Source organism: Hyla sarda, chromosome 7 (genome assembly GCF_029499605.1).
Source record: "Hyla sarda isolate aHylSar1 chromosome 7, aHylSar1.hap1, whole genome shotgun sequence".
Classification (NCBI taxonomy): domain Eukaryota; kingdom Metazoa; phylum Chordata; class Amphibia; order Anura; family Hylidae; genus Hyla; species Hyla sarda.
In genome coordinates, this window is record NC_079195.1 from 57,377,481 (window position 1) to 57,403,172 (window position 25,692).

General features: G+C 41.5%; 1 protein-coding gene across 2 annotated transcripts in view; it reads right to left on the bottom strand.

Moving 5' to 3' along the window:
* The window catches only part of LOC130281676 (alpha-2-macroglobulin-like), a 102,562-nt gene that overhangs the window by 20,503 nt on the left and 56,367 nt on the right, over positions 1–25,692 (bottom strand). For both annotated transcript variants that reach the window (XM_056529144.1, XM_056529145.1), the window contains exons 19-30: positions 22,840–23,065; positions 22,066–22,192; positions 20,738–20,859; positions 19,837–19,894; positions 19,087–19,170; positions 16,165–16,341; positions 15,136–15,217; positions 12,889–13,045; positions 8,355–8,429; positions 6,924–7,086; positions 4,889–5,094; positions 19–234 (exon numbers count right to left, since the gene is read on the bottom strand). In XM_056529144.1, the coding sequence (XP_056385119.1) occupies positions 19–234; positions 4,889–5,094; positions 6,924–7,086; positions 8,355–8,429; positions 12,889–13,045; positions 15,136–15,217; positions 16,165–16,341; positions 19,087–19,170; positions 19,837–19,894; positions 20,738–20,859; positions 22,066–22,192; positions 22,840–23,065 (1,693 nt within the window). The remainder of the gene's footprint in view (positions 1–18; positions 235–4,888; positions 5,095–6,923; positions 7,087–8,354; positions 8,430–12,888; positions 13,046–15,135; positions 15,218–16,164; positions 16,342–19,086; positions 19,171–19,836; positions 19,895–20,737; positions 20,860–22,065; positions 22,193–22,839; positions 23,066–25,692) is intronic.

Sequence of the window (25,692 nt, forward strand, 5' to 3'; positions counted from 1 at the left end):
TTTATAACTTCTGCTCACCTGAACAAAGACACAACCAGCCCCTGTTACTGTCGCTGTGTAGTCTTCTGGGACTTTAGATAGAGATGCCCTTTGGAGAAGAAGCCGGTTATTCTTGTCCACATGGAACTGCTCAAGGAATCCTGACTTGGAGGTGACTGCCACAGTCACATCTCCCTTGTCAGAAAATGTCAACTCTGCATACTTGGCCAGAGCCTGAAGAGCCACCACTGTGTCCTACAAAGGGAAAATAATTAACTTTACAATGGGTCCTTTACAAAGCTTTACAAAGAAGGATATGATAAGTGTAAATAACATATAAACACAGTTATAATACATCATAGAGACATGTTAGAAGATATAATCCACGGGAGCACAGTGGAGCACAGTTTAGTTTTTGGCGAAATGGGTGGTTTTTCTAGTCATCTCATAGGAGAGAAGGAGCAGGAGCAGCCAGAGGAGCAAGGGGGGTTATGAGGAATGGCCTGCCGAAGTGCTGAGAGCACGCAACGGTCCGTCGCCACCCACATCCCCCCGCACACTTGGTCTCCGTTCTCCTGCTGTACCTGCCTACGCATTTTAAAGAACCGAATAAAGAAGACGGTTGAATAAAAAGTATGTGGTGAGTGCTGCGTTATTCTACTTACTTCATTTTCTGTGTATTGAAAGACTGTATTAAACGCATTGCACCGCCGCAACTTAAGCAAGAGGACAGGTACCAAACACCACTCATATAGCTACACTTTTCCCTAGCCTGTATCTTCACTACAATAGGGGTTATGAGGAAGACAAGACACAGGACCCAGACACACAACATGGCAGTATACAGTGAAGATGGAGGGAGGAAGTCCCTCCGAGTCACTTGCACTAATGGCAACATGCATGCTCACTTGCTTGTGTAGTGACTGCTGAATTGTCACCATTCGTCAGCGGGATGACTTCTGGCTCTCCAACTTATTGGACCCTCACTACAAAATGAGGGTCTTTTTTACACCCACTGAGAGGGAGGACAAACTGATCTACTACAGAGACATTCTACGTAGTCAGTTGGCCGATATCTATCTGCGCCATCGTCAATCCTCTCGCAGGTTTGACTTGGGGGCCCTCTGCGCTCACCTTCCTTTGCCATGGCTGCTGGGGAGGGGTGGGGTGGCTGGAGCAGTACCAGCTCCATCAGCAGCAGCCTGAGTCTACAGTTGCTGATGAGTAGCTTTCTTCACCATCACAGTGAAGCAACTCATCAGCAGCAGGTAGACCTGGAGCAGGACCTGAACCAGCAGATACCTTGACATGACCATGCCAACACAATTTTAAGATCTGCTGGACTACTGGGCAGATAAACTTGATTTGCGGCCGCAACTAGCATAGTTAGCCCTGGAAAAGCTGTCGTGCCCGGCCAGTAGTGTGCCATCAGAGCGGGTGTTTAGTGCGGCGGGGGCCATAGTAACTCTATCCATGAAAAAAGAGACTGACCTTTGTGAAAATGAATCAGGCATGGATCAGCCAGGATTTCCACCCAACAATGCCTGATGCAGAGTAGTTTGACCATGGTGCCACACCAACACTTCACAAATATGGATAGTGCAAAACATGTTTAAGGTGCTGCTCCCCAGTTACAGAAGTTCCTCAGCATCAGACCACAAATAAGTATTAAGGATATGCATTAGCTAAAAGTTAACTTTTCTTAGGATAAAATATATGGATCCCAATTTTCCACCTAAGAAAAGAAAAGGTGTGCAAAAAACACCATGTGCCACCTACACCACCAAGTATTGATGTGATGCAAAGACCTCTAAAAGGTGTAAGGGAACAACTTTTGGTCCATTGTAACTGGTGGGGGTAAAAACTTCCCCTGTAAGACCCTACTCTTGCATTATTAATTCACTTCTTGGCAAGTGTTACTCGCCCTAAAAAGGGTGGCCCCACACAGGAACTTCTCTCTATTTCCACCTACAAACATTTCCCAGAGTTTTTAAGTGAAAATAGGGAGAGTTTTCCTAAGAATATTATAAAAAGTTAAGTTTTACGCAATGCATTTGCTCAATACTTACTTATGCACACTAACACTTTTACAAAAGAGACCGTTTTCTTTTGCCTACCTGCCTCAGCTACTATTCTGATCCTGCCACCCACCTGATGCCACACATCTGATGCCAAGTTTTCCTTTTTTCACCCACCTTCATCACCGGGTACTGGTATTGCCACCCAACGTCCCACTCTGTCACCGGGTCACTTTCAGGACACCTGATGCTGCTGTTGCCACCTCCAGGCTGTCTCATTCTGCCACCATATGTTCTCCTCATGCTGATGCCAGCTCCAGGCTGTCTCATACTGCCACCATATGTTCTCCTCATTCTTATGCCACCTCCAGGCTGTCTCATTCTGCTACCATATGTTCTCCTCATGCTGATGCTAGCTCCAGGCTTTCTCATTCTGCCACCATATGTTCTGCTCATGCTGATGCCAGCTTCAGGCTGTCTCATACTGCCACCATATGTTCTCCTCATGCTGATGCCAGCTCCAGGCTGCCTCATTCTGCCACCATATGTTCTCCTCATGCTGATGCAGGCTCCAGGCTGTCTCATTCTGCCACCATATGTTCTCCTCATGCTGATGCCAGCTCCAGGCTGTCTCATACTGCCACCATATGTTCTCCTCATTCTGATGCCACCTCCAGGCTGTCTCATTCTGCTGCCATATGTTCTCCTCATGCTGATGCCAGCTCCAGGCTGTCTCATTCTACCACCATATGTTCTCCTCATGCTGATGCCAGCTCCAGGCTTTCTCATTCTGCCACCATATGTTCTCCTCATGCTGATGCCAGCTCCAGGCTTTGTCATTCAGCCACTATATGGTCTCCTCATGCTGCCGCCAACTCCAGGCTGTGTCATTCAGCCACTATATGGTCTCATCATGCTCCCCCCACCTCCAGGCTGTGTCATTCAGCCACTATATGGTCTCATCATGCTGCTGCCACCTCCAGGCTGTGTCATTCTGCCAATATATGGTCTCCTCATGCTTCCGCCAGTCCAGGTTGTGTCATTCAGCCACTATATGTTCTCCTCATGCTGATGCCAGCTCCAGGCTGTCTCATACTGCCACCATATGTTCTCCTCATTCTGATGCCACCTCCAGGCTGTCTCATTCTGCTACCATATGTTCTCCTCATGCTGATGCCAGCTCCAGGCTTTCTCATTCTGCCACCATATGTTCTGCTCATGCTGATGCCAGCTTCAGGCTGTCTCATACTGCCACCATATGTTCTCCTCATGCTGATGCCAGCTCCAGGCTGCCTCATTCTGCCACCATATGTTCTCCTCATGCTGATGCAGGCTCCAGGCTGTCTCATTCTGCCACCATATGTTCTGCTCATGCTGATTCCAGCTCCAGGCTGTCTCATACTGCCACCATATGTTCTCCTCATTCTGATGCCAGCTCCAGGCTGTCTCATTCTGCTACCATATGTTCTCCTCATGCTGATGCCAACTCCAGGCTTTCTCATTCTGCCACCATATGTTCTCCTCATTCTGACGCCAGCTCCAGGCTGTCTCATTCTGCTACCATATGTTCTCCTCATGCTGATGCCAACTCCAGGCTTTCTCATTCTGCCACCATATGTTCTCCTCATGCTGATGCCAGCTCCAGGCTTTGTCATTCAGCCACTATATGGTCTCCTCATGCTGCCGCCAACTCCAGGCTGTGTCATTCAGCCACTATATGGTCTGCTCATGCTTCCCCCACCTCCAGGCTGTGTCATTTAGCCACCATATGTTCTCCTCATGCTGATGCCAGCTCCAGGCTTTGTCATTAAGCCACTATATGGTCTCCTCATGCTGCCGCCAACTCCAGGCTGTGTCATTCAGCCACTATATGGTCTGCTCATGCTTCCCCCACCTCCAGGCTGTGTCATTCAGCCACTATATGGTCTCATCATGCTGCTGCCACCTCCAGGCTGTGTCATTCTGCCAATATATGGTCTCCTCATGCTTCCGCCAGTCCAGGCTGTGTCATTCAGCCACTATATGTTCTCCTCATGCTGATGCCAGCTCCAGGCTGTCTCATTCTGCCACCATATGTTCTCCTCATGCTGATGCCAGCTCCAGGCTGTGTCATTCAGCCACTATCTGGTCTCCTATTGCTGCCGCCAACTCCTGGCTGTGTCATTCTGCCAGGTTATGATGTCTTCATTCTGCTGCCACCTCCAGGCTGTGTCACTGTGCCACCATATGGCCTCTTCATGCTGCTGGCACATGGCTCACCTATTTGAAAGCTTCAATTTAAATGTTAAAAAATATCTTTAATCTTTTCAATTGTGAGGCCCTATGGTCTCGTCAAACTGTTGCCACCTGCAGGCTGGGTCATTCAGCCACTATATGGTCTCCTCATGCTGCCGCCACTTCCACACTGTGTCATTTAGCCACTATATGGTCTCCGCATACTGATGTCACCTCCAGGCTCTGTCATTATACCACTCTGCGGCAGTGATTCTAATAATGATGCCTAATCTGCATGTAATACCAAATAACAGTATTATTTCACTAACACAGCACACTCCCTATGTGTATCACTGCAAGGCAAAGTGTTCTACACCCCTATTGAGGCTCTCTGTAGCCCAGAAATAGCCGCTTTTAAAGCGATTTGCCGCAAATAAACCGAACCAAAATTTTGGGGAAAATTCAGCGAATCGGCCGAATCAAATTTTTCAAAATTTCGCTCAACTTTAATCACCAATATACATAAGGGACCTATCTTAAAAGTTTGCCATTGTATACTGTTACATGTTCCTGGCAAGCCCATTGACATAGTATTTTATACTCTCAAACTTCCTCCTCAGCTTTAGTTTATATATTGGAAACAGTAAGTATTCTATTCCTTAGATTCCTCCCTTTACCTGTGTAGAAGAGAATCCTCCATATGGATTTTGCTGCTTGCTCAACCAGTTCACCATCTCTATGGATCTACCTAAATCTTGAGTTGGACCAGAAAGATGAGCCAGAAGAATATAGGATGTCAACTCCACTTCTGCTGAGGGAGCTCTGTACCAATATGAGGCTTCAGGAGGAGGGGTGGAGTCTCTTTTCCAGTGCAGTTGTCCATCTGTAGGAAAGGTAAAACATTTTGTGCAAATTCTGATATATACAATGTATCATATACAATGGGATTACATACCGCATGGTGAAATCAGTAAGCTGAACCAATAATGGAATTAAGTTTGTTCTATTAATTTTCAATTGAAATTTTCCACTGCCATGTCTAGAAAATGTTTTTGTATATACATCACATTCAGATTTCAGAACCTGAAAAATCTACAGAGATGATAAGCACTATCTACATTTTACTTATCTCACCCTAAAGAAGCAGTATGTCACATATAACTTTCACAGAAAGTTTATTTATCTGTATCAATCACTGGCTGACCAACATGTAGGACCCCGTCTATCCGACAAAGGTCTATCTGACTTGAGATATGCCTTTTTACAATGGCCAAAAAGATTCTTATTCAAACCTGAAGCCTTTTTAAAGTGGGGCTAGAATAAGGCGACAATACTAGGATACCAGGAGTGGGAAAAATACTGGTAATTTAAACTCTTATATGCCATTGTCAAATCGAGCCCATGACTGCAAGATAACATTTTAAAAAATCCCCCCACCTCCTCCTCCAAAAAATATTTAAAATTTAAAATATTATTTGGATATGATATATATTATTTATCTTGCAAAAAAAACAAAAAAACACAACACTAGAATTGTAGTGTTTTGTTAATCCACTTCCCAAAAAGGAAAAAAGAAACTAATAATAAAGATGTATATACAATAAAATCTGCAAGTTTTCCTTTAAAAAACTAGTCCTCACAGAGCCCCGTAAGGCAAAAGAGAAAAAAGTTGTGGGTCTTAGAATATGGTGACCCAAAGACACAGATTTATCAAACTGTGTGAGAGAAAAAGTGGAGATATTTTCCCACAGCAACAAATCACAGTTCAGCTTTCACTTTACCACATCTCGTTAGCTGAGCTGTGATTGGTTGCTGTGGAAAAATCCCTCCACTTTTTCTCTCACACAGTTTGATAAATCTGGGCCAAAATGCTTATTGTTCCAAAAAAGACCAAGTGTTATGTGTGTGCACAGTCTGCGAAAAGTCACAACATTTTTGTTCAAAAGCCCAAATCCAAACCCTCCCCATTTTTGTGCTAAAACTTTTTGAATTTTACCAGCTTGTCCCACACATGTTAAGTGGAAAGGGGGGCAGCTTTGCACAGAGAGGTATGGCCGCCACACTTGCCACATTTATGTCGCACAGGCAGATGTGCTGGATTTATTGTAAGTTATATGAGAAATATTAGAATTCTCTTCAGTTCCATGACCTGCAACCTTATGCTTTTGTATTGTTATGGTGTTCCTCTGTGACTCCTTTTCTCTCAGGAAAAGACTAGCCCTCATCATGCGGCCACCCAGTTCATTCATCCCATATCAATGACGGTATCCTAGGGTCTGAGTGAGTGGTCCCCACCGGACCGCACATCTTATTTTCCACACTAACTGGCGGTTATTGAATCACAGCTGCATATCTTTGTCTATTTTCTTTCCTACATTTGTATCCCCTGATGAACCCCGCATTACTCCTACTATCTTTTTTGGAGGGGGGGGGGAAACGCGTTGGGATTAATTGCGTTATAGTTGTGTATATTGACACAGTTGATTCTCTGTAGGATTTTGTGCTTTAATGGGGGAAGTTTTTAGCCCTATAACATTTATCTGAGCTCCTCTTCACCTATACTTATTACCAATTATTTTGTACTTTGAGGACCATTTATCTTATTACTAAACACTATTAAAAAGCAAGCTAACTATTTCCCTTCTGTGAAACCTTATGAGAAAAATCAACCTGTATATAAAGCATTAGGCCTGAAGCTTAACATGTCCTTACCTTCCCGCACTGCTTTTTCCTCCAATTTGTCCAGCAAGGTTTTTCTGAGTTCAGTCTCCCCAGACAATGTGAAGGTGTAGGCCAGAAGAGCCTGGGTATATACATTGCTGACATCCACGGAGGCCTTCCTCAGACAGGATAAGGCATCACCCAGTAAGGGATCCTAAAATGAAACAAAAACAGAATATCTTATTTTTTAAGCTATAAAAAAAAAAAAAAAACAGTTGAGAAAACACACCAGTAAAGGCATTAATGTTTACTGTGTTTTTCTTGTGGTTAGTTATGGTGCTTTCTACAACACCATAAGATTTTTAAAAGAGGATTTCCAAGTGGGTTGGTACCCACTGTAAATATACCTTCCTCTCCAATCCATTTTTATATAGGGAGCTTTAGAGGTTATTGATAATATTCCTGTCATAATCATAGTCTAGAATAGTTTTGATGGAATGATAGTTATTGATGGGATTAATATTAATATTTATTTCCCGTGGTGATCTAGGGCGGTAATGCATTAATAGTTCATACCTCTGCAGGTTTAGGGTTTATCAGTTAATTTCTAAAGGTTTTGTACAATAATAAAAAAAAACTGTGCATGTAAAATGCTAGCAGACGGCTGTTTTCCTCCGTAGCTGGCCACTGAAAAAAGCAGCCTAGAGTTATTTTAAATGGTCACAGTAATGTCAAACAAATTCCCTTAATTTAATAGCCTACAATTCTAACATATATGTATATCACTAAATAAAAAAATGACTCCTAATTCCATCCAAAAAAGCTCTGACGCTTTGGCCACTATGTGTCTTACGTCCCTGCAATCACTTGTCTACGGCCTGTTGTTAGGCTCAGTCTGTGTATAGTAATAGTTAGGTCAGGAAAAATTACGGCAAATGGAGTGGGGCTGAAAGTGAAACTGAAGTCAATGGGTAGCAAATCGGCAGCAGAAAATATGCAGCAGATTCTTCACGTGTGACCGTACCACTTCAGGCAGGGTCCCACAGGGCTCATTCACACTGCATTTAACGCTGAGGATGCGCTGATGGAAGTCACAGAGGGAATACATAGCGAGCTCCTGGCTGCAGCTGGGTAGCTCTGTGTGTCCACTTGTAAAGACAGATTTCTACATGCATCCGCAGCTTGAAGTACAAACGGAGCGCCCAGTTGTGACCCTGCCCTTAGTGTGTAAATAATAAGTCCAGCAAACATCTCAATTCTGGTCGTAGGAGCACTAAAATCCTCTTGTCACCATGCAGGTTTTTACAAATCTTTTGAGTTTACTGGTACGCTTTAAAGAAAAGTTCACAAACCAGGGAGGAACATTGAGGAGACAGAGAAACTGTAGGTGACAACTATGGAGATTACAGTGGCATTTATAGGGAGGACAGTAGCTGGCCTTTATAAGGGAATTCTTTTCATTATCAAAACTTTCTACATTACCTGCACAGATACTCCGGCCTCCAAAAGGGCAATAGCTATATAAGCAGAGAGAGACGTTTCATCCTCTACACCTCCCTGAAACACAAAAATATCAATTTGAAGTTTCTATTACAGAAAATGTAATGTATGAAAGATTAATAAAAACCTGTCTTAAAAATGAAATAGTCAGTAATGATTGCTATAGTACATCATCGAAACACATTGAAATAAAAGAGTAAAATGCTAATGTTGTACACATGAAGGTTAGATCCTCACAATCATTTCCTATGGTGGGCCCCAAGACCCCATTTAAACACTGAGCATTGTTAAGCAAAGGCAGTCAGTAAATTCAGTATGTACATAATACATATAAAACCCAATACAAAAAAAACCTCACTGTATATACTATATCACTCACCTCACTGTATATTCTCTATCACTCACCTCACTGTATATCCTATATCACTCACCTCACTGTATATTCTCTATCACTCACCTCACTGTATATTCTATATCACTCACCTCACTGTATATCCTATATCAGTCACCTCACTGTATATACTATATCACTCACCTCACTGTATATTCTATATCTATCACCTCACTGTATATTCTATATCAGTCACCTCACTGTATATTCTATATCACTCACCTCACTGTATATTCTATATCAGTCACCTCACTGTATATTCTATATCACTCACCTCACTGTATATAGTATATCACTCACCTCACTGTATATCCTATATCACTCACCTCACTGTATATTCTATATCACTCACCTCACTGTATATTCTATATCACTCACCTCACTGTATATTCTATATCACTCACCTCACTGTATATTCTATATCAGTCACCTCACTGTATATCCTATATCACTCACCTCACTGTATATCCTATATCAGTCACCTCACTGTATATTCTATATCACTCACCTCACTGTATATTCTATATCACTCACCTCACTGTATATTCTATATCACTCACCTCACTGTATATTCTATATCAGTCACCTCACTGTATATTCTATATCAGTCACCTCACTGTATATTCTATATCACTCACCTCACTGTATATTCTATATCTATCACCTCACTGTATATCCTATATCACTCACCTCACTGTATATTCTATATCACTCACCTCACTGTATATTCTATATCACTCACCTCACTGTATATCCTATATCACTCACCTCACTGTATATTCTATATCACTCACCTCACTGTATATTCTATATCAGTCACCTCACTGTATATTCTATATCAGTCACCTCACTGTATATTCTATATCACTCACCTCACTGTATATTCTATATCTATCACCTCACTGTATATCCTATATCACTCACCTCACTGTATATTCTATATCACTCACCTCACTGTATATTCTATATCACTCACCTCACTGTATATCCTATATCACTCACCTCACTGTATATTCTATATCAGTCACCTCACTGTATATTCTATATCACTCACCTCACTGTATATTCTATATCAGTCACCTCACTGTATATTCTATATCTATCACCTCACTGTATATCCTATATCACTCACCTCACTGTATATTCTATATCAGTCACCTCACTGTATATTCTATATCACTCACCTCACTGTATATTCTATATCAGTCACCTCACTGTATATTCTATATCACTCACCTCACTGTATATTCTATATCAGTCACCTCACTGTATATTCTATATCTATCACCTCACTGTATATTCTATATCAGTCACCTCACTGTATATACTATATCACTCACCTCACTGTATATACTATATCACTCACCTCACTGTATATACTATATCAGTCACCTCACTGTATATTCTATATCACTCACCTCACTGTATATTCTATATCAGTCACCTCACTGTATATTCTATATCAGTCACCTCACTGTATATTCTATATCAGTCACCTCACTGTATATTCTATATCAGTCACCTCACTGTATATCCTATATCACTCACCTCACTGTATATCCTATATCAGTCACCTCACTGTATATTCTATATCAGTCACCTCACTGTATATTCTATATCAGTCACCTCACTGTATATTCTATATCAGTCACCTCACTGTATATCCTATATCAGTCACCTCACTGTATATTCTATATCTATCACCTCACTGTATATTCTATATCATTCACCTCACTGTATATTCTATATCATTCACCTCACTGTATATTCTATATCTATCACCTCACTGTATATTCTATATCACTCACCTCACTGTATATTCTATATCACTCACCTCACTGTATATTCTATATCAGTCACCTCATTGTATATTCTATATCACTCACCTCACTGTATATCCTATATCACTCACCTCACTATATACCCTATATCTATCACCTCACTGTATATTTTATATCACTCACCTCACTGTATATTCTATATCATTCACCTCACTGTATATTCTATATCACTCACCTCACTGTATATTCTATATCACTCACCTCACTGTATATTCTATATCTATCACCTCACTGTATATCCTATATCACTCACCTCACTGTATATTCTATATCACTCACCTCACTGTATATTCTATATCACTCACCTCACTGTATATCCTATATCACTCACCTCACTGTATATTCTATATCACTCACCTCACTGTATATTCTATATCAGTCACCTCACTGTATATTCTATATCAGTCACCTCACTGTATATTCTATATCACTCACCTCACTGTATATTCTATATCTATCACCTCACTGTATATCCTATATCACTCACCTCACTGTATATTCTATATCACTCACCTCACTGTATATTCTATATCACTCACCTCACTGTATATCCTATATCACTCACCTCACTGTATATTCTATATCAGTCACCTCACTGTATATTCTATATCAGTCACCTCACTGTATATTCTATATCACTCACCTCACTGTATATTCTATATCAGTCACCTCACTGTATATTCTATATCTATCACCTCACTGTATATCCTATATCACTCACCTCACTGTATATTCTATATCAGCCACCTCACTGTATATTCTATATCACTCACCTCACTGTATATTCTATATCAGTCACCTCACTGTATATTCTATATCACTCACCTCACTGTATATTCTATATCAGTCACCTCACTGTATATTCTATATCTATCACCTCACTGTATATTCTATATCAGTCACCTCACTGTATATACTATATCACTCACCTCACTGTATATACTATATCACTCACCTCACTGTATATACTATATCAGTCACCTCACTGTATATTCTATATCAGTCACCTCACTGTATATTCTATATCTATCACCTCACTGTATATTCTATATCATTCACCTCACTGTATATTCTATATCTATCACCTCACTGTATATTCTATATCACTCACCTCACTGTATATTCTATATCACTCACCTCACTGTATATTCTATATCAGTCACCTCATTGTATATTCTATATCACTCACCTCACTGTATATCCTATATCACTCACCTCACTATATACCCTATATCTATCACCTCACTGTATATTTTATATCACTCACCTCACTGTATATTCTATATCACTCACCTCACTGTATATTCTATATCATTCACCTCACTGTATCTCCTATTTTAGTCATCTCACTATATCGTCTATATCAGTCACTTCAATGTATCTTCTACTGTATATTAGTCACCTCACTGTATCTCCTATGTCAGTCATCTCACTTTATCTCCTATGTCAGTCACCTTGTTGCACTTTAAGGCTATGTTCACATGGCTATGTTCCTTAATTCTGCAGAAATTCTGTTCTGCAAAGCTTGCTGAACAGCATTGTAGAATTGCAGCAGAACTGTGGCAGAATTTCTGTGTTCTCAGAACACTGAATTCCGCCAAAATTCAAGCCCCATTGACTTAAAGGGGAGCTCCGGTGGAAAGAAGTAGAAAACAAATGTTTTCAAATCAACTGGTGCCTGAAAGTTAAACAGATTTGTAAATTACTTCTATTAAAAAATCTTAATCCTTCCAGTACTTATTAGCTGCTGTATAAAACAGAGAAATTAGTGAATTTCTTTCCAGTCTGACAACAGTGCTCTCTACTGACACCTCTGTCCGTGTCAGAACTGTCCAGATTAGAATCATATCCCCATAGAAAACCTCTCCTACTGGACAATTCCTGACACGGACAGAGGTGTCAGTAGAGAGCACTGTTGTCAGGCTGGAAAGAACTTCACAGATTTCTCTGTACTATATCTGTAGTATATAGAAGCTGATAAGTACTGGAAGGTTTAAGATTTTTAAATAAAAGTGATGTACAAACCTATTTAACTTTCTTGCACCAGTTGATTTGAAAAAAAGTTTTTTCCACCGGAGTTCCCCTTTAAGTGAGTTTCTGCCACTGAGTTTCACAAAATTTAAGACTGGTTTTATATTTTTGTTGTCGTGGAAATTCCGCTGACTGAATGGGACAACGAAATCCCATTTAAAGCAATAGGAAGTCATTTACAGTGGAATTTATGGTGGAATTGTTCACAGAAATTCGGTCGTGTAAACACAGCCTTACTCTGTTCTTGGCCTACCTTCATGGCATTATTGAAAAGCTTCCCCACACTGCGGAAACATCCGGTGTCTTGCTGGTTATTTTTTAGCCATGTGAAGGAGTGGTTCAGGTGTGTTTCATCTATGAAGATATAAGGTCGGGCTTTACTGAAGGACTTCACTACAAATCCAGTCAACCTGCAGAAACATAATAAAGTTATAGCATATAAATGATCAGCACAACTTAAATGCTATAGGACTTCTTCAGCCACCTCTGTTCCCTAAATCTATTCACAAAGTTGGGGTTACTCTTGTTATTAACCTTTTAACCCTTGTTGTGGCCTTAAAGGGGTTGTTGCACCTTGATACGTACAGATTTTCCATCCGGCAGCCTGTTTAAATCGGCCAATCGTTGACTTTAATGGGAGATGTGCAAACAGCATAGCCAAGGGCCTTCTAAGTTTACGTAGCTACATAAAGGGCATAGCTCGCAGGGCTATGCTGTTTTTATAACTCCCATTAAAGGGGTAATCTAGTGGAATTTTTTTTTTAAATAAACTGGTGTCAGAAAGTTAAACAGATTTGTAAATTACTTCTATTTAAAAATCTTAATCCTTCCAGTACTTATCAGCTGCTGTTTGCTACAGAGGAAGTTGTATTTATTTCTGGAATTCTTTTCTGTCTGACCACAGGGCTCTCTGCTGATACCTCTGTCCATGTCAGGAACTGTCCAGAGCAGGAGCAAATCCCCATAGCAAACCTCTCCTGCTCTGGACAGTTCCTGACATGGACAGAAGTGTCAGCAGGGAGCACTGTGGTTAGACAAAAAAGAACTACAGGAAGAAATACAACTTCCTCTGGTGTATACAGCAGCTGATAAGTACTGGACGGGTTAAGATTTTTAAATAGAAGTCATTTAAATATCTGTTAAACTTTCTGGCACCAGTTGATTTAAAAATGTGTTTTCCACTAGAGTATCCCTTTAAAGTCAATGGGAGTTACACAAATTGCCTTTTAATATCCATAATCTTTCCATTTTTCACCTACTGGGCCACATGAGGGTTTGTTTTATGCAGGACCAATTGTACTTTGTAATGACATCACTCATTTTACCACAACTTTTACGGCGAGGCCAAAAATAAATTATTTGTGGGTAAAAATCAAAAAAAAAAAAAACAATTTAGAAATTTTCGGGAGGGTTTGTGTCTACGCAGTGCACTTAAGGGTGTGTTCACACTGAGTAATTCAAGAGGAATTTACTCAAGTAATTCCTCTTGAATTCTCCGCTCCAAATGAATGCACATCCCCCTCTGTCCATTGACTTTAATGTTTTTTCCGCTGTCCTGTTCACACTGCGGAAATTCTTCTAGCAGAATTCCAATGCTGAATTCCTTTCCGATTGAAGAAAGAACATGTTCATTCTTCAAGCGGAATCCGCTAGCAGAATTCAATAGAAGTCAATGGTAAAAAAAATTTTTTTGCCCAACATCGTTTAAAAGCGGAATTCAAGCGGAATTAAATTTAAATTAAAATTAAAATAGCCTCCTCCTTCATTCCTCTTCATTTCTGCATGGAAATTCCTCTTGAATTCCGCTTGATGGATAAAATGACCGAAATTATTCTCCGTGCATTCCTCTTGAATTCCTCAGTGTGAACGCACCCTAACAGTAAAAATTACATGTTATCTTTAATCTATAGATCTCACAGGTAGGTTACAATGATACCCAATTTATGTAGGTTTTGTTTCATTTTATTACTTAAAATTATAACTTTTTGTAAGAAAATGTATATGCTTAAAATGTCCTCTTCTAACCCCTTTATTTTTATTTACGCTACTCAGAAATCACCTAATACCTCAAATTAAGAATTAATTCATATATGTTATGAATCCTATTATTTGTGCAGGGCATCAGTAAGTGAACTCCAATTGTAAGAAGAAGCATACAGTTACACTACAGAATCTCGGACTGGAGTTATTCAGGTTGGAAACTCTGTCGGTTGCTGGTGTTACCAAAATCCATTGGCCATTGGACCGCGCAGACAAGTCAGTAATGTACTCAGTTAAGAATATTGATGAAATTTAAAAAAAAAAAAAATTTTTTTTCTTCGTCAATTACGGAGTGAGGAATTTCTGCTGGAGATAATTTCCACAGTGTGACCAGTGCAGCAGAATCCCACTGAAAACAATTGGAGACTGCTGCATCAGAATTCCAGAGTGTTATTTTTGCACAGAATTTCATAGTGTAAACGCACATAAAGGTTTTATCATATTTAAAATAGCTTCCTACCATGTATTTCCTTCTTTGTCATTTTTTCCAAAAGCGCTGTATGATCCATCATCACGTTTGTATGTAAGTTGTCGCTGATACCCTGTGTGAACCAAGAAAAAAATATATACAGTGATATAAAGTAAATCATAACAGTAACTAGAGACAAGTGTAAAGGGATAGAGCTCACATCAATGTTTTATGTGTCTACCATGTAATGTATGACTTGCTTTGAAAGATTAGGATTTAAGTGTAAACTAATAAAGTCCCTGAGTGCCAAGACCCACTATTGGGTACCATATATACTCGAGTATAAGTTAAGCCGAACATAAGCCGAGGCACCTAATTTCACCTAAAAAAAACTGGAAAAAAAAATTTTGACTCGAGTATAGGCCTAGGGTGGGAAATGCATCCGCCCTCTAAACCCCCACTGCCACAAATCTATCATCCCATCTGTCATCATCCACTGCCACAAACCCATCCCCCCTCTGTTACAATCCACTGCCATAAATCCCTCTCCCCCCCCTTCCGTTCACCTCCACAGTTGCAGCTCTTGGCGGCGGTGGGATTCTCCTGTTGCGGAGCAGCGAAAAAAGGGACACATCAGTGACGTCAGGTGCATGGACATCTACTGTGCACGGCGTCCCTGTGCAGCAGTGTTCATACCCAGCGTCCCTAGTCCAGGGCTGGCCCGGAGCAGAAAAGGGGGCCTCCCGGTGAAGATGGATGGCCCACCCACCTGTATGCCCGAAGAAATAAGGACGTCTGCGGTGCACAGTGCAGACAGTCCCCGCAGCACAGCAGCGTCCATACCCTGGCTGAATCCAGGGTCAGCCCGGAGTGGAGAAGGGGGCCTCCCAGTGAAGATGGATGGCCTGGCCCACCGGTATGACTGAAAACATTTTTCCATTTTCACTATTAATTTTTAATCACTTGAATGTAAGCCGATGGGGGCGTTTTCAGCACGAAAAAATTTGCTAAAAAACTCGGCTTATACTCGAGTATATACGGTAAGTCAAACACAATAGTAATACATGTCCAATCTCTTACCGCCCTCCAGGAACTTCTTTGCTTTACTTTGGATTTCATTGTTCAGTTGATGAGTCTTCTCCAAATACTGCAGGATGAAGATATTTGGAGCAAAGAGAACCATGTTCTGTTCCCCACATCCATATGGCATGGCCAGGAGACGGTCAAGATTCTGCAGAGCTGAGCCCAAAATATCTCCTGCAGGGTAGGTAAAAGATTGAATTAAAAAAAATAGCAGTAATATGTAATTCTGGGTCCCAAACTGACTGGTAGGTTCCCACTCACTTGCTACTCCCGTTGCTGGGGGTGCGGGGAGGGAATGAGCCGTATGAGAGAACATGTGATAACACAAGTGCACCATGGTTCAGAACATGGTGCACTTTACATAAGTGTAAAACTACTGTTTCCAGCTACAGTTTTGTCTGTCCCCTTCTACATCTTAGAGGGAAAATACCTGATCCATTCCAGTGGCTGTATGAGGCCAAAATGTGACAACCAATCACCGTACAAGTTTGCTGACAAAATTGTGCAGTGATTGGCTGTTGCATTTTGACTGCATTTCAGTTGCTTGAGGTGCTGGATTGTGTGTTTTTACCCTAATGACTTGAGAGGCTGGATGCATTTGTTAACAAGTAAAGGGTAAAAATGTGAAAGGGAAATTTACTAAAAAGAAACCTGTCATTTGAAAAAATTGTTTATATATTGTAGATAAGAACATTATATGTATATTTGTAATATACATTGGTTAAAAAAATGTGCATATTTTTGGGTGGAAAACTGGTGTCTTCTCCCTGCAGCTATTGCCTGTGTGCAGAAACAAAACAGGAAATGTGGGCAGGACAAGCAGGACACTGTTTAGGCTCCAGGCTTGTCAATCAGCCTGCTGTGTTTTGTCATAGAGCCCTGCTTGTCCTCAGTGTACAGAGCCCTGCTTGTCCTCAGTGTACAGAACCCTGCTTGTCATCAGTGTACAGGGCCCTGCTTGTCCTCAGTGTACAGAGCCCTGCTTGTCCTCAGTGTACAGAACCCTGCTTGTCATCAGTGTACAGGGCCCTGCTTGTCCTCAGTGTGCAGAGCCCTGCTTGTCCTCAGTGTACAGAGCCCTGCTTGTCATCAGTGTACATAGCCCTGCTTGTCCTCAGTGAGCAGAGCCCTGTTTGTCCTCAGTCTACAGAGCCCTGCTTGCCCTCAGTGTACAGAGCCTTGCTTGTCCTCAGTGAGCAGAGCCCTGCTTGTCCTCTGTGAGCAGAGCCCTGCTTGTCCTCAGTGTACAGAGCCATGCTTGTCCTCAGTGTACAGAGCCGTGCTTGTCCTCAGTGCACAGAGCCCTGCTTGTCCTCAGCGCACAGAGCCCTACTTGTCCTCAGTGTACAGAGCCCTGCTTGTCCTCAGTGTACAGAGCCCTGCTTGTCCTCAGTGTACAGAGCCCTGCTTGTCCTCAGTGTACAGAGCCCAGCTTGTTCTCAGTGCACAGAGCCCTGCTTGTCCTCAGTGTACAGAGCCCTGCCTGTCCTCAGTGTACAGAGCCCTGCCTGTACTCAGTGTACAGAGCCCAGCTTGTTCTCAGTGTACAGGGCCCTGCTTGTCCTCTGTGTACAGAGCCCTGCTTGTCCTCAGTGTACAGAGCCCTGATTGCCCTCAGTGTACAGAGCCCAGCTTGTCCTCAGTGCACAGAACCCAGCTTGTCCTCAGTGTACATAGCCCTGCTTGCCCTCAGTGTACAGAGCCCTGCTTGTCCTCAGTGCACAGAGCCCTGCTTGTCCTCAGTGTACAGTGCCCTGCTTGTCCTCAGTGCACAGATCCCAGCTTGTCCTCAGTGTACATAGCCCTGCTTGCCCTCAGTGTATAGAGCCCTGTTTGTCCTCAGTGTACAGAGCCCTGCTTGTCCTCAGTGAGCAAAGCCCTGCTTGTCCTCAGTGTACAGAGCCCTGCTTGTCCTCAGTGTACAGAGCCCTGCTTGTCCTCAGTGCACAGAGCCCTGCTTGTCCTCAGTGTACAGAGCCCTGCCTGTCCTCAGTGTACAGAGCCCTGCCTGTACTCAGTGTACAGAGCCCAGCTTGTTCTCAGTGTACAGGGCCCTGCTTGTCCTCTGTGTACAGAGCCCTGCTTGTCCTCAGTGTACAGAGCCCTGATTGCCCTCAGTGTACAGAGCCCAGCTTGTCCTCAGTGCACAGAACCCAGCTTGTCCTCAGTGTACATAGCCCTGCTTGCCCTCAGTGTACAGAGCCCTGCTTGTCCTCAGTGCACAGAGCCCTGATTGTCCTCAGTGTACAGTGCCCTGCTTGTCCTCAGTGCACAGATCCCAGCTTGTCCTCAGTGTACATAGCCCTGCTTGCCCTCAGTGTATAGAGCCCTGCTTGTCCTCAGTGTACAGAGCCCTGCTTGTCCTCAGTGTACAAATCCCTGCTTGCCCTCAGTGTACAGAGCCCTGCTTGCCCTCAGTGTACAGAGCCCTGCTTGTCCTCAGTGTATAGAACCCTGCTTGTCCTCAGTGTACAGAGCCCTGCTTGTCCTCAGGCACCAGGGCCCTGATGAGACTGCTACCTCTGTTACCTCTATAGCCAGTTCGCATGTGGTGTTGTAGAATATACATAACACAGTTTAACCCTTTTACAAATGCCAGCTAAAGGTATGCAATATGGTACAAGAGTGAGGTTGCAAAACATCACATGGAGATTATGGGCACTGAATATTTGGCCATATAGAGAATAGATGTTTTGACAGAGGCCCTAAAGAGAAGATCCATACATTTTAGGGGGAGATTTATCAAAACATGTGCAAAGGAAAAGTATCCCAGTTGCCCATAGCAACCAATGTGATTGCTTCTTTCATTTTGCAGAGGCCTCGTTAAAAATCAAAGAAGCAATCTGATTGGTTGCTATGGCCAACTGGGCAACTTTTCCTCTGGACAGGTTTTAATAAATCTCCCCCTGTAGGTCTTACCCAACACTAATATATGAGCTCTTGCGGAATCCTCCAGAATATTATCAGGGATCTTCAGTGCTATCTCTTCCACTTTAGGCTGATCTAAAATGTAATAGCAAAAAAAAAAGTTCATATAGTATTAACTAAATATTACATTTAAAGTGTCCTTGTCATTTAGAAAACAACTTTTGACTTGCCAAATAGACATGACACAACCACTGACTGGCCATTAAAATGAGTGGGGCAAAGAGGGCAGTTGTGCACTTCCATGCTTGCTGTGATCTCTTTCTCGTTACACTAGATGGGTTCCATAAACTAATACGAGAAGATGTATCAAAACCTACTTGAAGGAAGAATGGTGCAGTTGCCTGTAACAACCAATCAGATTGATTCTTTCATTTTTAAAAAGACCTCTGAAAAATTAAAGAAGCAATTTGGTTGTCATGGGCAACTGTTCCACTGTACCTCTGCACAGGTTTTGATAAATCTCCATTTAGAGTGCTCACATTTCTGAAATTGTGCAGCATAACACAATAACAGTGCAAAACTTTGATAAATCTGTCGTGCAATGGAAAAACTACACCAAAAAGTCATGAGACACTTGACAATGATGCAACAAGCTTGATACATAGTCCCTTTTATGATTTTTCTTTACCACACCCATTTTTAAAAAAATTTTTTAGACGCAAGCTCTAAAAATTGCCTGTAACAAACTTGGCACATTTTTGCACCCATATTTCTCATACTGTCCTCATAATGTCTCCTTACCTTCCTCTTTGATGCAGACCAGATTGCTGTGGGCTTTTTCCACCAAGATACCACCAGGCTGAGAATAGCAACAAATCATTCAATATTTTTCATTATGGAAATAGTTGACAGATTGAGAATATTAGAGGTAAATTCAGACATGACAGATGCTTTCTGCTGTAGATTTTGTTTGCAAGCCTGCAGCAAATCCACAACAAAACCTAAAGGGACACTAAGGGGGATCCTACCATTACTGAACAAATGAATGACTCCAGAGACAAGGTACGCGTTACATGTGGATTTGCTACAGATTTTACCTTTTGCATTACACGGTGAAAGTCAGCAACAATTTAGTTATATTATAGGATGACAATGTGGAATGTGGTCTTAAAATGTAAACATGTATGTTTTTGCATCTACGGTTTATATAGATGGGATTTTGAAATCAATGCTGTCTTTTCTACTTTAAATAATAATGGAGTTTCTGTGCTGAATTTCAAGTGAAAAATCGATGAAAATTTTTCACAACTGAATATGGCTTGACTGTCTTATATACTGTTACAAGTATTGCTTCCTATCCAAACCTGCATTGACTGGTTGTAGATTACTATGGAATTTATAGAAATGCTATTAATATTAGCATTTTTTCATTTGTATATGTGTGTGTGTTAAGCCTTGACTAATATGAAGAATAGAGAAGAAATATTACCTCTAGCCACCCTGCTTTGCTTAGATTATAAACAGGACTAGAGGATAGCCGGAGAACCACAGCACGGAACGGAAGAAGGTAAGTACCGTAGTCATCAGTGTCATCTGCACTATCTGTCTGTACTGGTAGGTTAGTGCAGGTGACACTGATGACAGTAGGTTTGATGCACAGCAAAGGTAACCCATTTCTGTTATGTAATTATTGCCCCCTCACCTGTACGATCACGGTCTTCACAATGGTGTCAGTTCTGCCTTGCTTAGGAACAACAGGTATCTCATTTCCACAAAATTCTTTTGTGTCCACAGCTTCTGTCTTTACAGTAATGTTTACCTCTCCTGGAAAGGGATCCATAGGGTCAATTGCATTGATAAAAGGGTGTGACCATAAGTGTGAAATCATTTTAAAAGGGTTGTCTGGAGATATATCTTTGCTTGTTTTTCAGGACAAGCTGTCCTAAAGAAATAAAACCTGTGCTAATCTGGCATAATCCGCCTCTGCTGCTGTTTTGAGAGTGCTTAAATCCTGTTTTTCACCAATTCCTGGCCATGTCTTTACACAAGAAGAGGGTCTAATAACACAATAACACTGCAGAATTTCCGGCTCAAATGAAAACGCAACACACTTCTATGGGATGCCGCACTCCCGTTGACACTTCAGAATTTCTGCTTGCAGAATTCCGCAAGCAGAAATTTTTATATGTCAACAGGAGTTCGGACTCCCAGAAAAGTGTATTGGGCTTTCATTTGGGCTTTCCGCAACCGGAATTCTGCTGGTGGAAATTCCGTCGTGTGAATAGACCCGGAGGCTGTTCTTCCAATCTGTGACCACAGCGGGGACCTGCCTCAGCCAACCATTTCCACTTGTGTTGAGATGGGGACAAGGAGTGGCCACCTCCTTGGGTGGAGATAGGGACCAGGAGGTGGTGAGATGCAGGGCCTGGGCATTGTTATTATGACAGCAGTGAGTAGATTAAGGTAGGTGAATATTTATTTAGGTTCTTTTTTATTTATGTCAGGCTTGACAGTTTTACAAATAAAACATATCTCCGGACAACCCCTTTACCCCTGAAGTTGTTGTAAATTTATAAAGAGGATGTCATGGCAACCAAAAAAGGAAACCACCTTACATGTGCCAGCCCTTTAAAAACACTAGATGATATTGCCAAGGGAAAGTGATGGCCTTCTCCACAAACACGCTATGATATGGCATCTATTCAAATGAGTGGGCAACTATGTAATGCATTACAGATTTATGTCCGCCAGAATGGGTGCATCCTCTATGAATGACATCCATGTGTTCTAAAAGGGCATATGGGCAGGGGTTCCTTTAATGAAGCCATTTCTGTAGCTCAGTCTAAGTGCCGGAAGATAATTCCCAAAATTGGATTTGATTCTTATTTATTTAGCTAAATTTTATCCATTGGTGTACTAAGTTTGGTTTACAAGCATGGGGAGAGTAAACTTGTGTCCAACAGGTGCTGAAATAGCCATTTGCAGTCATGAGAGAATTTAATAAGCATAGACTCCCTGGTCCTATCATACCCAGTTTGGAAGCTTTCAGGTTCCAGTAGAAGGTTTTGCTCTCATCTGCACAGATACAACTGCTGTATTGACAGTCCGCACAATGCTTCTCTTCTAACTCCTCAGTGGTCTGCAAGATGGTGTTCACCTAACAAAGAAAGATTAAGAATCTTTAAAACAATAATACAATCACAAACAACTAAAGCTGCAGCTGCATTTCACTACACAGGTTTAAAATAAATGTCTGCAGTTTTTAGCTCTCAACAGATTTCATCGGGGTTGGACTGGTCAGCAGTATGGTACATGAGGTTCTGCAGTTGCTGGGATTTATCATAGTTTTTTGGATTATTTTAACATAAACAATATACTAGACATGGTTACATTTATGGTCTGTGTATGGTAAAAACAATGAAAATAATTGGGAGTGTGTTCTTCACAGATAGAGAGACTCTTATTTTAGTAGGCCCCATACACTTCAGGTCAACACTGGGCTAAAATCTTGTAAAAAGTCAATGTGGAGAATAGCGCACCCTATGGTTGACCATCACTATTTTGGTCCATGAGGTTCAGCAGATGATGAGATCCATCACCTTTTGTGGGCTAGGTCACAAATAATACATCATGAACACTAGAAAAATAAATAGTATCATGTTCCTTACATCTGAAACAGAGGCTCAGAATCATGTCACTGGTGAAACCCAAGTATATCAACCTGACACTGTCTTTTGGGAATTATATAAAAACATGGATTCGCCTTTACACTTTAAAAGAAAAAGGTTATACTACTTTATTTACCTTTATACATTGTTTCAGGTAGTTGAAGACTGAAGCTTTGAGGGTAAATGACTCTCCTCTAACAACAGAGTATGGGAGGGTAAGATCAACAAAGAATGGCTGGAAAACACGTAGGGATGATGAAGGAGAAAGTCCAAATCCACTGGGTCCCAAACATATGGCTCCAGCATTCCAGTCTGTGATGGTATCCGGAGCGTTTTGATGGATTACAGCTCTGCCAGATTCTCTAGATAAAATAACAGCAGACATATTTTTCTGGAAGATATTTAGTAATGGATATTCCTATAAAGTAGAAAAAGTACAAAAAAGAGTTCCCAAGCACTCACCAGTTTTAACTTAACGTTTATTTGACCATAAAAATAGCCCACTGGCTGGTAGCGGTAGAAACGTCTTCAGCCGAAGCTGAGGACAGGATAGATGACAGTCTGTTTCATGGATTCTCCCACTTCATGAGGCCAGATGAAGCAGGGGAATCTGTGAAACAGACTGTTGCCTATCCTGTTTTCAGCTTCAGCTGAGGCTGTTTCTACTTCTATTTTTATGGTCGAATAAAAATATTAAGGGGGGAGATTTATCAAAGCCTGTCCAGAGAAAAGGTGCTGAGTTGCCCATAGCAACCAATCAGCTTTCTTCTTTCATTTTTGAAAAGGCCTGTGAAAAATGAAAGAATAGATCTGATTGGTTGCTAAGGGCAACTGAACAACTTTTCCTCTGCACAGGTTTTGATAAATCTCCCCCTAAATTTTAATAAGGGTGAGTGCTTCCGAACCACTTTTTGTACATTTTCACGTTAAAGCACTTTTTCAGTTTTTCTACATAACCCACCCGCGCTACACACTATTAGGTTCCGAGCAGGCGATTAAATTGTTGCACATAGGTGGAGTACGTATCTATTAGCAATGGTGCTGCCTACAATTTCTCTGTACCTATTGATCCTAGGAAGTAGGTTGCAGCCACCACTTAGTTCAAACCCAAAACTTTATGCTTCATCCACAAAAACAAGTTGATAGGAGCACAGAGCAGTACAATATAGAATACACAGCTATCTTATCCCAAAGGAGCCAGTCGGTATAGTTCATTTGACCCTTGCTCATGATCTAGTTAGAACTAGGTAGCTGCTTGAAAGATACAGAGTCTCTTAGTAATGCAATATTACATTAGACTGTCGATTTAAACCATATGGTTGAATAGCATTAGAAATAAACAGTTCCATGATCTATTTATACCCAGGACTGTAACATTACCAATGGACCATCTTCTACATCTAGAGGTGAAAAAAAAAAGTTTCTACACAAGCACATAGGGATTCTTTAGTGTCAGAGCAGTGAGAATTTTCTGTTGGATTTAAAGGAGTACTCCGGCAAAAAACATCTTAAGATGTCTGATCGTGGGGGTGCCGCCGCTGGGGACTTCCGCGATCTCCAGGCCGGCAGTGGCGGCGTTCATAACACGGAAGCTCCAAGCTTCCGTGTTCGTGACATCACGCCACGTCACCTCCATTCATGTCTATGGGAGGCGGCGTGACAGTTAGTACGTAGCCACTACGCCTCCTCCCATAGACATGAATGGAGGGGGCATAGTGGCTGTAGTCACCAGTCATCCCGAACGGAGCAGAGTTCGCTCTGTGCACGGATGATCGGGGTGCCACACCGGAAATCACGGTGGTCCCCAGCGGCGGGACAGGGGATAAGATGTTTTTCATCCAATGGCCGAGATGCACCGTTTCTGAAAAATTGGGAGGTGTGGATGAGAAGCCCACACTATGTTTCCTTGAAATTTGATGTTGCTTCCTATGTGCCATGATACCTCTTTCTTGCTTCTTTCCTTTCTCCTTTTCCTTTCTTTGGGTGCTCATCGGGATATCCAGAATCCCAATTTCTCCAAATGATGCCCAGTTCCTAATGTTGGTTATTGCTGGCTATGAATACCGGTCAGTATATACTATGGGTTCCCCACAATGTGTACCTTACATGATGGATAGCAGGACATTGTGCTTTACCTTTACTTTGATCTCCTAAGGAACTCGGACTTGCCACTGCACGACAAATAATACTCTACCCCAAGCAACGAACACTGAATTGACTGGTTATATGTTTCCCTCTAATGGGATTTGTTTATTCCTTTTGATAGCCTATCATTTAGGCTATGGTTTGTTTCTCATTTCTGTATGCATATGTTTTTCTCTGTTTACTGTTAAAACGAATAAAACATTTAAATATGAAAAAAAATGATGTTTTTCGTCAAAGTACCCTTTATAGAGGACATGTGGTCAACCAAAAATAAATTAAACCATATTATCATGAAATAACGGGGTACCCTGATAACACATCTTTTTACAGTTTCTTGATATGGCCAAGATATGTGGGTTTATAGTTTATCTGATTACTTAAGTAAGGAGTCAGTTGGGTGTGAATTTTAACAATGGGAGTGCATATTAGATGATGAGTGGGGTTATACAGTCGGTGGGTGTATATTAAGCATACACACCCCTCAATGTACAACATTAGCACTCCCTGACTGTATAATCCCAACCATTACCTAATAGTCACTCTCATTTTTTAAATTAAGTTCATGCCCATCTAACTGATTCCCTGAACTGTCAGGCACATTATAAACCCTCATATCTCCGGAACGAAAGTGTCTATCAAGAAAATGTGAATTAGTGTGGAATAAGGGTACCCTGAGCTATTCATTGACAGTATCAAAAAAAATTTAAGTTTTGGGGGGATGGCCACAGGTCCTCTTTAATGTTATGAGTGATTGATGCATGTTGTGTTTCATTGACTCATTTATAGGATCTCTGCTTGTTGTGAGAGAAGGAGTTTATTCATCTTATTCAGAAAGTATTCTACC